The 14,809-nt window shown below is 44.7% G+C and overlaps 1 protein-coding gene across 1 annotated transcript in view; it reads right to left on the reverse strand.

Moving 5' to 3' along the window:
* Positions 1–14,809, reverse strand: part of LOC134447137 (integrin alpha-11-like) — a 69,164-nt gene that overhangs the window by 2,129 nt on the left and 52,226 nt on the right. Inside the window, exons 21-29 of the mRNA XM_063196443.1 lie at positions 14,770–14,809; positions 14,055–14,131; positions 13,306–13,389; positions 12,078–12,171; positions 10,511–10,624; positions 8,240–8,323; positions 5,047–5,157; positions 3,289–3,384; positions 375–488 (exon numbers count right to left, since the gene is read on the reverse strand). The exon at positions 14,770–14,809 is cut by the window's right edge and continues 59 nt beyond it. Coding sequence (XP_063052513.1) covers positions 375–488; positions 3,289–3,384; positions 5,047–5,157; positions 8,240–8,323; positions 10,511–10,624; positions 12,078–12,171; positions 13,306–13,389; positions 14,055–14,131; positions 14,770–14,809 — 814 coding nt within the window. The remainder of the gene's footprint in view (positions 1–374; positions 489–3,288; positions 3,385–5,046; positions 5,158–8,239; positions 8,324–10,510; positions 10,625–12,077; positions 12,172–13,305; positions 13,390–14,054; positions 14,132–14,769) is intronic.

Below are 14,809 nucleotides of genomic sequence, written 5' to 3' on the forward strand. Positions count from 1 at the left end.
AACCAGAATGAAAGGTCGTCGAGCAGGACGTCACAAAGCATTGCTATTTGCCCATGCATCTCCATGAAGGATTTCCAGCACTGTTCCCACTTCAGGTGAAAAAAACAAAATAAAAATGCCATATTTTTAAACAGAACATTCACATTTTCACCTCTGAAATGCTATTGAATTTTTGGTTAGCAAAATCTAGACCTTCAGCTTCATGAAAGTTGTATTGTGAAGATGTTCCAAGCATGCATCCTTGAAATTAAGCAGTGACATTCTTCAGACTGCTGAGCAAAAGGCTGAGCACAATGCTAAACAGATCTGAACACATGAGGGATGTATTTGGACACTGTGAGAGAAGACACTGTGACAGGCAAGTTGCAACCCACCTTCCAAAGAGCCAGAACCAGCAGGGCCAGCAAGAGCAGACCTCCCAACGTGCTCCCGATTATAATCCAGATGGAGATCTTGTAGTCCTCTTCTTTCCTAATCTCCAGGATAATCTGTGGGGGACCATAATGGAGAAGTGATAGCTCAGATTAGGGACTAAAATGTGAAATGCACATCTTATTTTACCCAGTCGATACCATTTGATCATGACAAACAATCACTGCGTTGAAACGTGAACCCCTTGACCATAGGTTCAAGTATGCCTAGACCTTTAACAACCCCAGAAAGTTACAACGACCGATTTCTTGTATATGTGACGGAGGTCATCTTGCACCTGTTAGTCCCCCTCAGGGATGCGAACGTGCGACCTTGTCAAGTACAACTGTCCGGCACTGGGAGGCACAGTACGATACAGCTGGACTAAAGGACCAGTCCCCCAACCCAACGGCATCAACACTGTATGAGGCTTTGGGAGGGAGGTTTACCAACGTTCCACGCCAACTCTGCTAGTTAGCCTCCGTTACATATACAATCCTAATGTTTCATCCATTTCAATGCAACGGTCCTTAGGTCCCCCTACGCAAAACTAGAACCCGGTGTTCTGTCGAGATGTGTTGCCTCGTCGAGATGAGCGACCGGTCGCCCTATTCGATAGTGGTGTTCTATCGATTTGCGATGCCTCATCTAAATGAGCGACCTTGATTTTACGCGGAAGGCGTTTCAATCGGTCCAAGTAGGACTGTTTTAATAACCATTAGCCTACTTTGTTTATTTCACGGACAGGGGTGTGCAATCGTTCGTGCGGAGTTTAATAAGAACGCGCGGCTGCTGCCACTAAAAAACCGTGAGCCTCTCGTTTGAGCAAGTTAAGAAACGTGCCATATGAAAGAGTGAGTTGAGTTTGCGCAAATACTGGAGAAAGTGTTTGGGATCAGGGCCTGGTTACGGGTTGTTTAATGCAGCCATTTGCTGTTAGTTTTGTTTCAATGCGACGTGGGCTCGCAAGGCAACGCCATATGAAATGATGTGCTATGGGGATAAACAAGCGCGATCAGAGATTCCCAGATAGCAGATGCAGATAGCAGATAGAGGCTTTGTTTTGGCAGATGTCTGTCAATTTATGGGCAACACCTCTTTTAATGACCGGAATCATTTTCTAAACATCCCCACCAGTGCATTTCTTATGATCATGTTCAGGCATTTTACAATGCAGTCGATTCAAATTCTTGAGTGAAAAGGGTGGAGGGAACATTTTTTTGACAGCTCAGAGGTGGCGATTTTTTTTCCATTTTGCAATGAGAACGCCTCTCAACATAAATAGTAGGCCTATTTTCTGATCGATGTTACAATGTTCGAGGCTGCGTGTGTGAGCGATTACGGTTAGGCAACAAAGTAGCAAATGTCCGAGCGAGGCCACGCTATTTCGCAGATTTTCCAAATTGAGAATATGTAGTAGGCCTATGCCTGATATAATTACGGGTAGGCTACAAAAAGCGCTGCTGGGTTGGAGAACCAAGTTAAGTCTGAGTCACTACACAGGTGTATGATCTGCTGGATGATCCACACTATTTCATACAGATTGAGTCACTAAAGTTGACTGTCTCAGGGGATCCTATCGTAAACTGCGGTCTCACAATTCGATGGGCAATCACCCGCGAAAACCGCCGCGAGGGTGTGCGCATGCGTGCGCCTGCTCAGTAGCGAAAAGAATCACATCTCGACGGGTCGCTCATATCGACAGGACACCGGAAACAATGGGCCATTGGCACCTCTCTCTTTTCAAGTCTCTCTGGTACCACTGTCTTCAAAACCTTAAATGCAATGCTAATATTCTAGCAGCAGAGGGCAGTATGTGCACTGATATTTACATTATACCAGATGCAGACCATCAACTAGGCCTATATCCTATCCTCACAACTCACCAACATAAACTGAGTCAAAGACAACCAGTACACTCCATCTTAGGAACATTTTTCAAAAGTATGAACTATGTGTGGTCAGGAGCTTCGGTGAGTACCCTGTATTCAACCTGTCTGTCTGCATCAATGGTCTGCATGCATCACATTGAGAAGTGGTGGTTACAGCAGGATGGGTATTTAGCCTTTGGCAGTGAAGACAATGAAGCGTTTAATGACATTTTAGTAATCCAATATGACTTATTTAGACCAAAACAGCCAGAATTAATATTTAAATCTGACTGAGGCACTGTGCACTAGCCTGGGCACTGGGGCCTTTGAAGGCTAAAGCCAGGCTCAAACTACACGACTAGCGATTGTGTGTTCGATTTTGGCGTTGGGGTGCACCGCACACTAGAAGAGAATTGCAACTGTCAATATTTCCCTGTTCGCAACCACCGAGACAATGCCCGACTTTCTATTTCCAGTCGCAAATATCAAACACGGTTTGATTTCTGCGATTTGCAATTGGCGACTCTTTGATCAGCCAAAATTCTATCTTAGAACGTTGGCCACGACGAGGAAATCTTTCCTGACAATCGCTTGCGATGGTCCTGGGGGGTAACGTTCAAGTGATTGTCATAACGGGGGTTTTCAGCCGAGAATCAGGCTGATAATCGTGTAGTTTGAGCCAGGCTTAGGTGTTGCATGAATTGTCCTGCTAAATCAGCATCTTTCATGGGGACCAAGCTCTACTAGTGGCAGGGTTGCCAGATGAGACTGCTAATTTCCAGCCCAAGAAATGCCAAAAACCCGCCTGGAAGCACTAAATCACACCCAATTTGAACTATTGATTCCTATGGCCAAAAAGTTGCAGAAAACCTTGCCAAAATGACCTTTTTTACCCATTTTCGCCCACAGACAGTCATCCTAAGCAGCCCAATTTGGTGGGAAACAGTCCAATCTGGCAACAATGACTAGTGGCGCCCATTTGTGCGTTGTGTATCATGTGACTCACGTGGCGACTGGGCCGTGCCTCCTGGAGGAAGATGAGGCTGGCTGGGTTCAGCTCCACAGACGCGCTCGTCAGCAGCTCCAGCTTCCTAAACTGGATCTGTGTAGACAGAACAACAGCATCGTCAGGCATTGTCCAGACTAGGTGTAAAATGTGAAGGTGTGACGGAGGTCATCTTGCACCTGTTCACCCCCCTCGGGGATCGAACCTGCATCCTCGTCAACTACAACGATCTGGCAATGGGAGACACAGTACGGTACCGCTGGGCCAAGAGACTAGTCCCTGGCCCAACGGCACGAGACTGTATGAAGCTATCGGAGGGAGGTTTACCAACGTTCCACGCCAACTCTGTGCTAGTTAGCCTCCGTTACACTCTCCCCCTTAAACCTCACTCCCATCCCGGGTCAGCGGCACCACTGTGACGGAGGTCATCTTGCACCTGTTCACCCCCCTCGGGTATCGAACCTGCATCCTCATCAACTACAACGGTCCGGCAATGGGAGACACAGTACGGTACCGCTGGGCCAAGAGACTAGTCCCTCGGCCCAACGGCACGAGACTGTATGAAGCTATCGGAGGGAGGTTTACCAACATTCCACGCCAACTCTGTGCTAGTTAGCCTCCGTTACAAAGGCAAAAGTCAATTTATGGTGTAAGCAAAGCATCACCTAGTAGAGTAAGATACACTACATCAAGGACATACTTTTCCTGGATCCATGTGAACATCAGGTGAACAGCCCTCTAGAGACCCTTGTTTCCCTTAGTGCTGTAGATGGCGGTAGCGCACATCTTATGCAAGCCACCACCAAACACCACAGAAAGATAAGAAGAAGGAGGGGACAACGCCTCCTTAGGAGACCAAACTAGAGCACACTCTTTTGCATTGGATGGGTTTGGGGTATCTAACTGTAATAGACGATTCTTTGGTGTAAGTAAAACACTAGCACCATGGCACTGTACACCATGCCACTGTACCTAATGAGGTCGTGAACTTTGTTGTTGCTGAAAAATAACCGAACCTAAAAAGAAAACCCATAACAAATTTGATCCAACCAGTGCTGAATCAGCTGATCGTGAGATCTGTACACCAGTTAAGTTAACTTTGTTGAAAGGAAACAGAGGCAGGGTTTTCTTTTTGACTTCTACCTTTACTTTTGACATCTCTGCCCATCCCCCAAGTCCTTCGCCAAGGGGCCTAACCTACAAGTTAGCATGGTGTGAAAAAACACCCCTTGAAAGCCATTCTTCTACTTTAGTCGACAGCCGCACGTGATTGATCCTTTCTGTGTCTGTGTGGTCTGTGGTAGTAGGGTGTTTTGGGAGGCCTGTGTTACTACCTGTAGTGTTGAAGTGAATGTATATATTTATTGTCATAGCACCTAGGGGTCAAAGAGCATGTGTGTATTTGCTGGTCCCCTAGGAATGCTGTGTCTGCCTCCCTATTCTGGACGAGTGCTGTGCTTTCTGTTTAGCAACCCATGTGTTGTCTTGTCTGGGTTAGCACTAATATAATGACTGTAGTGGGTAATGTCTGTATACAAACTTGTCTGGGTTACTGCCGATAAAATGATCAGTCTTGACAACAATAACAATTAGAGAGTAGTTCCAATGCCACTCTGTAGAAGATTGTTACATTTAACTCTCGTAGTGCTGAAGGAGTGTTAATTCAATTAGAGGACCAAATTAAGCACATGTCTATACAGTGTATTAGGTTCAGCTCCCTAATTCTGCTAAATGTGCTCTGGGATGAGGAGTGCTTACAGCCAGAAGTGCGCGGAGGTGGAGCCAGCCCCCGATGGTGACAGTGATCTGGGTCTGTGGTGGGACCCTCAGGCTGCACTGCACAGACAGGGCCAGGCTGTTGGATTGGTTCTGGTGGAGGAGAAATACACAGTAAAGGTGTTAATACACAATACATGTGTCACTATAACTCTTACGGTAGGGACACATAGGAGGTGAAGCGAGCGAAGCGAAGAGAGGCGAAATCCAACCGTCATCAGGTCGTCGCGGCGAATCAAATGGGTTATCAACAGTTATGTTGTTGATTTGATTGGGCCGCGGCAGGCCAATTCGCTCCTCATTTGAATAACATTAAACTTTCTTTAATAATTTCGCTTCGCTTCGCTCCTGTTCGTTTGCTTTCGCTTGCCATCGCTTGCCTTCGCCTCTGTCATACACTGTAACAAATAGCTGTTTATTTACGGAAATTCTGCAACAGCATTCTACTGCTTTTCGAAAAAACAGACAACTACTGTGAAAATATTACTTTGAGTCACATATTGAGCATAAACAGTAAGTACTGCACAATAGCAGTATTCGCCGTTGTGGAAAAAACTAGAGATGCACCGGATCCTGATTTTTAGGATCCTGCCGGATACCAGATCCACTGAATCCGGATCCTACAAAAGGTTTGAAACATATAGTCTACTCGCACACGTGGGCCCTTTTTATTACGTTGGCGCAAACTATTGTTTAGACTCATTGGCTTATTGCCACACTGCCTTCAATAGCCGCTTCCAAAGGGATTTCACTCCATGCAGTGATTGGGGTTGTGAAAGACTGAAAAGCCTAGGCTAGACATGCACCAGACCCTGAATTTTAGGTAACATGCCGGATACCGGATCCACTGCTTAAGATCCTGCCGGACCCGGACCCTGTGAAAAACTCTATTATCCTGACGGATCCGGATCCGGATCCGGTGCATCTCTAGAAAATAACAAGTTATTTTAGGCAGCACCATTGAAACCCATTCATCCTCCACTTGTCCGTGATCACCATCAAACTTCAATACCACCTGAAGAACTGAAGTCATTCTGACTGGTTAAAGATTATCTGATACTATCAAGCATGATGAAACAATTTCTAAGGAAACTGCAATACTTAAAAAAGTGCTTGATGCAGCAAAGTGTGAGTAGCACATGCATTTTGATAGTGATGAAAGTGTGAATGGCTGAAACATTTTAAGAACTTGTAACACTCTTGCAACAAGCAGCCCCATCTAAACCAATCTGCTAATCAGTGCCTGGCCTCACCTGAGTAGGGCTGTTATGCCATTATTCAATTACGGGCGTCACCTGCCAAGGGCCTGATGACTCTGGTCACATGGTACTCTTGCACCTGTATATAAATCTGGACTATCAACACTTCAGTTTCCTTGCCTGCCTGCTGGCTGGCCTGCATGGCACAGCATAGCACTTGTTTGCCTACAAGCTTGCCTACAAGCTTGCTTACATGCTTGCACACTTTCCTCTTTGTGAAAGCTTGCTGTATGTGGCATCATTTGTGGCATTGTGGCATATAATGTGCCTGCTGCAAATTGGGCATTGCTTTGAGAGCTAGCTTGTAGTGCTGCTTGTTTGCTGTGCTACTTGGTGCAAAATATTTTTTTAAAGACTGACCAATGCTATATTCATCATTGGCTCATCAAGAGATACAGTAAAAAGCCCACCTTGCACACTATCATTGTAACATAGCACTGTGTAGTCTGACATTTTGTTCATGCCCACACTTTCAAAGGACCACCGCAAACCATTTTCTCAATACAGCATTGCGCCATAGTATCATGCTCAAGGCACTCTAGTCATGGTGAACGATGGGAGGGTGGGGTGGTAACATGGCCAGGGTACCACAGTTATGGAGAATGATGGGTGGGGTGGGAAGTTGCCATGGCCATATTCATGAATACAACTATGACCCAGTATTTGCCTGTCATCACACAGTACAATTCAACTTTTTAACTGAAATGTACTGTTATTTTTCTGTAGAGTACTGTTATTTAACAGTTCAATTGCTGCTGAAAAAATGTTATATACTGTGATACATTAAACAGCAATGAGCTGTATTGGATTTTTGGTGTGAAATAACAGTAGAATTACAGGTAAATATAATTGCCAGTAACTGCCGTTATTTTGCAGGGAAATTTTCTTAGAGTGTAGGAATGAATGGCAAAGTTCGCAAATTCGCGTGTATGTGTCCCTACCGTTAAAGAGTTGAAATGAACTCCGTTTCAGATAACATTTGATCTCGTTTGAAAAGTAGTGTTAATTTTACTCATTATGTTCATCATTAATTATTATTTTGTCATTATTTATTTTATTATTAATGACAAAACTAAAAGTGCAAGAACATTTTTATTGTCAGGCTGTTGGAGCAATTCTTGCGCAGGAGCAATAACATGCTCATCCACCAGCAAGGTGCAACAGGTGAGCTCCTCAATGATGTGAATGTGATATATCGTAATTTCCCACACATTCGGCATATATGTACTGTCTAAAAACATTTTTTTCCCTCATACACTCAATTTAACAGATGCTTTAAAGAGAGAGACAGACATTCTACTGAGGTCTTGAGAGAAACAGGTTTTGCAGACACACTTGAAGTCTGTTCTAGAAAGACAGAAAGGTATTCTCAGATGAGAGGGACAGGTGTTGGTGAGAGTGAGAGATAAACACTGTACAGATAGAAAGACATGTTTGGAGAAACAAATAAAGAGGGTTTTTTTTTCAAAAGTATGAAATCCATTTACATGCAACTTTAATAAATCTTTTTATTATAAAGTAACTTCAGGGCAAGTGGAATTTATGTGATTTTTCTTTTCCTTAAAGGTGCACTGTGTAAGATTTTTAGTTGTTAATTTCCAGAATTCATGCTACCCATTCACCAATGTTACCTTTTTCTTGAATACTTAGCACCACCATCAAATTCTAAGTATTCATTATGGCTGGGAAATTGCACTTTTCATACATGAAAAGGGGGATCTTCTCCATGGTCTGCCATTTTGAATTTCCAGAAACAGACATTTTTAGCTGCAAGAAATACTGTACTTTGGCCATATTGGTAAATATTACTTTATTACTTAGTAAATGTTCATGAAAAGAATCATATTTGGCAACAGGTAGCACAGTTTCAATGTTCAAAGTTTTGAAAACTCCAGAAGTTCCAAAGGGACACTGACCAGCTGTGGCGTGAGAGAGAGGTCTTCAGGTGTGGCTCGTGTCGGAGGGATGGAGCGCGATGGGTTGCAGTGGGAGCCTCCAGGCTGACAAAGAAACACAATGTTAGAATGGATACATACACACAACACACACAAATCAGAATAGCACACGCACACTTTTCAAAGCTGCTACCATCATACCCGTGCCGAAGAAATCATCACCATCATGCTTCAACGACTACCGTCCTGTAGCACTGACGCCCATAATCATGAAGTGCTTCGAACGGCTAGTCCTGTCACACATCAAAGCCACCCTACCCCCCACCCTGGACCCCTACCAGTTCGCATACCGAGCCAAGCGATCCACGGAGGATGCAATTTGCTCTGCCCTCCATCCAGCCCTCACCCACTTGGACAATAAAGACTCATATGTGAGAATGCTGTTCATTGACTTCAGTTCAGCATTCAATACCATAATACCACAACAACTCATCAGCAAACTGGACAAACTAGGTTTCAGCACCTCCCTCTGCAACTGGCTGCTGGACTTCCTGATGCAGAGACCACAAGCAGTACGGGTAGGGAATAACACCTCAAGCACCCTGACCCTGAGCACGGGGGCTCCGCAAGGTTGTGTTCTCAGCCCCCTGCTGTTCACGCTGCTGACACATGACTGCACAACGACCCACAGCACTAACCATCTAGTGAAGTTTGCGGATGATACGACACTGGTGGGCCTCATCACTAAGGGCGATGAGACTCACTACAGAGAAGAAGTAGACCTGCTGGCCAGATGGTGCAAAGACAACAACCTCCTGCTGAATGTCAACAAGACCAAGGAGATTGTTGTCAACTTCCAGAGGGTCCAAAAACAACTGCCACCACTGACCATCGACGGTGATGCTGTGGAGAGAGTGAGCAGCACCAAGTTCCTTGGAGTCCACATCAGCGACGACCTCTCTTGGACCACCAACACTACATCACTGGCGAAGAAGGCCCATCAGCGTCTCTACTTCTTGCGCAAACTAAAGAAGGCAAGTGCTACACCCTCCATCATGACAACATTCTACAGAGGAACCATAGAGAGCGTCGTGTCCAGCTGCATCACAGTGTGGGGAGGAAGCTGCACGGAGAAAAACAGGAAGACACTCCAGCGTGTTGTGAACACAGCGAAGAAGATCATTGGAGTACCACTCCCCTCCCTGCAGGACATTTACACCGCACGTCTCACCCGGAAAGCACTGATGATCATCAAAGACACAAGCCACCCAGCACACAAACTGTTCAGCCTCCTGCCCTCTGGAAAGAGGTACAGGCGCCTCCGTTCCCGTACCACCAGGCTTGCGAGCAGCTCGATGCACCAAGCAATCAAGATACTGAACACTCAACCCACTCTCCCTCCACTGTCAGCCTCTAGCCAGCCAGGCCACTGACAACCCCCCCCCTCATCCCCACCACCATATCTGCGACTGAACATTCCACCTGCACTACTACATCTGTGACTGAACTTTCAACCTGCACTAACTCAAAACATGCACACGCACACACATACACACACACACACACACACACACACACACACACACACACACACACACACACAAGCACACTGCACTTTCTGCACTAAACCCAAACATACACACACTGACACACAACTCATATACACACACACACACACACACACACACACACACACACACACACACACACACACACACACACACACACACACACACACACACACACACACACACACACTGACTGCTGCTGGTGTACTTGATAGACCCTTTTTAATATTTATTTTATTTTATTTTTTCTTCAATGCTACTATTACTATGTCAGAACGCTACAAAGGACTTTTAGAAGAAAAAAAAAAGCACAACAAAATACCTCCTCTTAATGTATGTTCTCTACAAGTCTTCTGTTGTCCAGTCCTGCACTTTAAATGTCTGTATGAGCACTGTCTATGTCCATACTGTCTTATGTCCATGTATGAGTACTGTCTATGTCTATACTGTCTATGTCCTTACCTAGATTAGTCTATGTCTGCATGGGAAAGCAAGAAACGTAATTTCAAATTCTTTGTATGACCAGTGCATGTAAAGAAATTGACAATAAAACCAACTTGACTTGACTTGACTTGACACACACACACAAAGCGCATTCAAAATATACATACACATACACACGTACACATTCACACACCACCTGGGGAGGCTGGCGTACAGCGCCAATTGTCCGGCAGCAAAACAAATGTGTTTGTCTGTGTGCGAGTGCGCATGTGCATCCTACATGGTCTATGTGTGAGTGCGTGATGTGCAGGAGCTGGTTTCCACTGCTGGTGATGGCTGCCATCTCCACAGTAAACTGCAGCTCCTCTACAGGGTGAAGGCCCAGATTGTGGATCTATTGGTGGACAGTAAACAGGGTTACTAATCTGCACATACACATGCGCGCATTCACACATGCACGCACGCACACACACACACACATGTGCGCGCACGCGGGCGCGCGCATGCACAAATGCACGCACGCACAAATGCACGCACGCACACATGGACACACACACGCACGCACACACACACACACACACAAACACACCTTTCACACTAGCCCACCAGAACACGAAGGACACACGCATGCACGCACGCATGCACGCGCACACACACACACACGAACACACTTTTCACATTAGCCCACCAGAACACAAATGAATAAATAACCCCCGTTTGATATCTGTGATGACATCACTAAATTCATCACTAAATTCTGTCACATCTGTTTGAAGCATTAATTCAACACTTGGGCAGTTCTAGTGGGTCCTATAAGAGTTGACTATAGAGGATGTAATTTTAGTCATTTATTTTCAAAATGACTGCTTCCAATTAAAAATGTGATCTTTTCAGGAATATTTACTGCTAACATTCATACCAAAGTATAGTACACTAACGCTAAATCCCATTTCTAATTTCTACCCCTACGCCTTCCCCTTGACCCTCGCCCCATCAAACGGAGCTGTAAGACGTACAGTAGGGCTTGAAACGCAACCCCTACGAATTGAGACATCCCCTCAACAATCACAGAATGACACCCATAGCATTCAAAAAACAGCCTCTCTACGGTTAAACTAACGATATGGCTTGTAATTACTCGCGCAACAATTTAAAAAGGACAGCAGTGTTGCGCAACCCTCGCAAAACCTTCATGACTTCCATGGTTATGCTGATGTTAATATAGCGATTTTTTTCATGTGCGTTTCATGGAGAAAAGGGCCATTATACATTAGAACAATGTTAAACTTAGTACAATGGAATAATTATTACCACTTTAAAACCGTCAATTGCAGTGAAAATACTTAAACTTGTGTGCTGTTGTGGATGCCGCGGCTTGCTGCCAATTTTTAAAGGCATTCACAATGCATTCAGGGAAATCTGTCGTAGCCCTACGCCTGGGTTGTGGTGTCGGGAAAATCTCTGTTTGAAGGGGTGGAAAGCCCTTCGCCGTACCCCTACCCCTCTGTCTTAACGTGAATTGAGACGCCACTACCCCTACACGTGCATGCACAAAACGGAGGGGAAGGGGAAAGGCGTAGGGCTAAGGGCTGAAATGGGATTCAGCATAAGTGTTGCAGTCAAAGATGTCTATTACTGGATATTTAAAATGGCAGACAAGGAGAAGGTCCACCATCTCCTGTATGAAAAGTGACATTTTCAAATGAACATTTTGACATTCATGGTGGTGGTAAGTATTCATGAAAAAGATAGCATTCGTGAAATAATCTAAAACTAAAAACTACATATCTTTATTTTACACAAAATGTACTGACAAGGAGCCTCGGCCCAAATAAATGGTCTCCCACCTGGTATGAAAGGTTAAAGGTCGGTCTCATGCCACCATTGAGGTTCATCAGAGAAGCATCAGGTTTGATCTCGAAGCGAGGGTCATTGGAACCTCTAAGAAACACACACAGAGGTGTCCGTGAATAAGTGGTCATTGCTGATGGTACTAACAGTAGATTGTCATAAAGGTTGGAGCAGGCTTCACCCAAACTATTTCCGCTCTCTTTTAGGGTGCCACCCAAAGTAAAGTATAACTGAAGGAATAACAGGAAAATGTCGCACCATGGATAAACTTTTTTCATTTATTTATTTTTTCAAATGTTTAGTTGTTTCAAATGATGTTTCACATTTCATCCAATCTCCTTCCCCAGATCTGACCTGATGGTGGAAAACAGAATGGACGAATCCTTTTGAAAGGAGTTCTTCAGTTGTAAGCTGGACTTCTTCTTGGTGCTTGAAAGACATTTCATTCCTGGGTTGCAATTACGTCATCACGGGAGCGTGCAAATTTGAAATGGTGGTGGATGACAAATGTATTTTTTAATGGGTTTCAATGGATCCAATCCCAGGTCAACCACCAGCAGCGGTAGATCAAAGAGATTTCAAGCATGTGACGTCAACTGCAACCCAGGAATTCTTTAACTTACAGGCTTCATCCGTTTCTAGTTTAAGTAAGTACTAGTGGAAAGAGACTCTTCAGGGACACTAGCAGTAGAGATTTACTGTCAGGGGCGGGGGGTTCCCAACTTTTTCCAACTTGGGGCCCACTTGAAAGGCTCACAGCTCACCTTCAACCCAACAAACAATAAAACCAAAATAAATAGTCAATAAACAGCCAATAGGGGGTTGCGATGTTCAGACTGTCCATCTGCTTTGAAATACACACTCGGCCATACATTTCACACAATTCAGGAGAGAACTTTGTTTTATTTTCACAAACACATACACATGCATGCATGTAGGCTCATTCGCACGCACGCACGCGTACACACACACACACACACACACACACACACACACACACACACACACACACACACACACACACACACACACACACACACACACACACACACACACACACACACACACACATACACACACACACACACACACACACACACACACACACACACACACACACACACACACACACACACACACACACACACACACACTTAAGATTTTCAGAAAATGATTTCACAGCCCACTTGCAAAGTGAACGGTACCTAGAGAAGGGACTCTCACCTGGTGAAGAGTAGGTCTGCCTCGTACTTTACAGGGTGGTAGAGATCAATCACGTTGTCCTCTGGACTCCACTCATATCCATCACTACAGAATATGGACACCAAAGGGGGAAGCAAACATTATGAAAATGTGAAGCAAATGTTGTCCGTGGCGGTGAATCGAACCAATGACGGCCTGTTTCCATTTTGTCTCGGTTGTGATTCACCACCGCCATAGACCTGTCAGAATGGATCACTGAACTGTGTTTCACATCGTGTTGCTTATTCGCTTGTATGCAGTACCAGTGAAACAAGTAAGAGGCTCATCCTCACTTTGCCTGTTAGGTGTCCCATTTGATAGGGCAGAATGGAATAGAATAGAATAGAATAGAATAGAATAGAATAGAATAGAATAGAATAGAATAGAATAGAATAGAATAGAAAGCCTTTGTTGTCATTATACACAATTCCATTCCAAGATTTAAAGCCTCCTTTCAAGGACGCACACAATGTAATGCATAAAGGTATACATAAGATACAAAAAACTGCTACTAAGAATGCATTACAAATAACCTGATAATGTAATGTATTCTTCTATACATACCGGTATGTACTGATACAGCCCAAGTGTTTTCACATTGGCTGGTGTAGGAGAAATATTGCAATTACGGAATTGACAGGTATAGTTATCGGGTAGGTGGCTCTAGAGCTATACATAAATTGCATTTTTATTTGCATGGCTATTTGAGCCATGGGTTATAGAGGACCCACCTGGCAGCCTCCAGAGTCACCTGCACATAGTCCAGGTAGAGAGACCTGCTGAGATCCAACTCTACACGGAAAAACACCTGTGTTGAACACACACACACGCGCACGCACACACACACACACACACACACACACACACACACACACACACACACACACACACACACACACACACACACACACACACACACACACACACACACACACACACCTCTGCTCAGGTACCATCACAAAACTACATGTGTCAAAATTGTATGGCAGAACTACACACATACACTTGCTCGGGTTGTATCTTAGAAGTGCTTTTGGCCAGGGCTGGACTGAGACCAAAAAAGGTTTTGACATTTTTCTGCCCAGCTTCTGATGAAATGCCAAAAATAAAATCCAACAGCATCTGATGTTTTTCCATTTGTTAAGCACTTTGAGCTGCATGCCTTGTATGACATGGTGCTATACAAATACAGTTATTGCTATTATTATAGCATCTGCCCCTGAGGACTGTCAGCCCAACAGGAAATGCCAGATTACCAGTTCAGAACTGCACCTGGCCAATGGCCTATGATGACCTACCTGGCTCTTGGACTTTACAAACATTACAAAACCACACACACACACACGCGCGCGCGCGCGCACACACACACACACACACACACGCACACACGCGCACACACGCGCACACACACACACTCAGGTTGTGTCTCAGATGCATATGACCTACCTGGCTCTTAGACCTCATGAATTTAGAGCTGATGTTGCAG

The sequence above is a fragment of the Engraulis encrasicolus genome, chromosome 4, assembly GCF_034702125.1.
Source record: "Engraulis encrasicolus isolate BLACKSEA-1 chromosome 4, IST_EnEncr_1.0, whole genome shotgun sequence".
Lineage (NCBI taxonomy): Eukaryota > Metazoa > Chordata > Actinopteri > Clupeiformes > Engraulidae > Engraulis > Engraulis encrasicolus.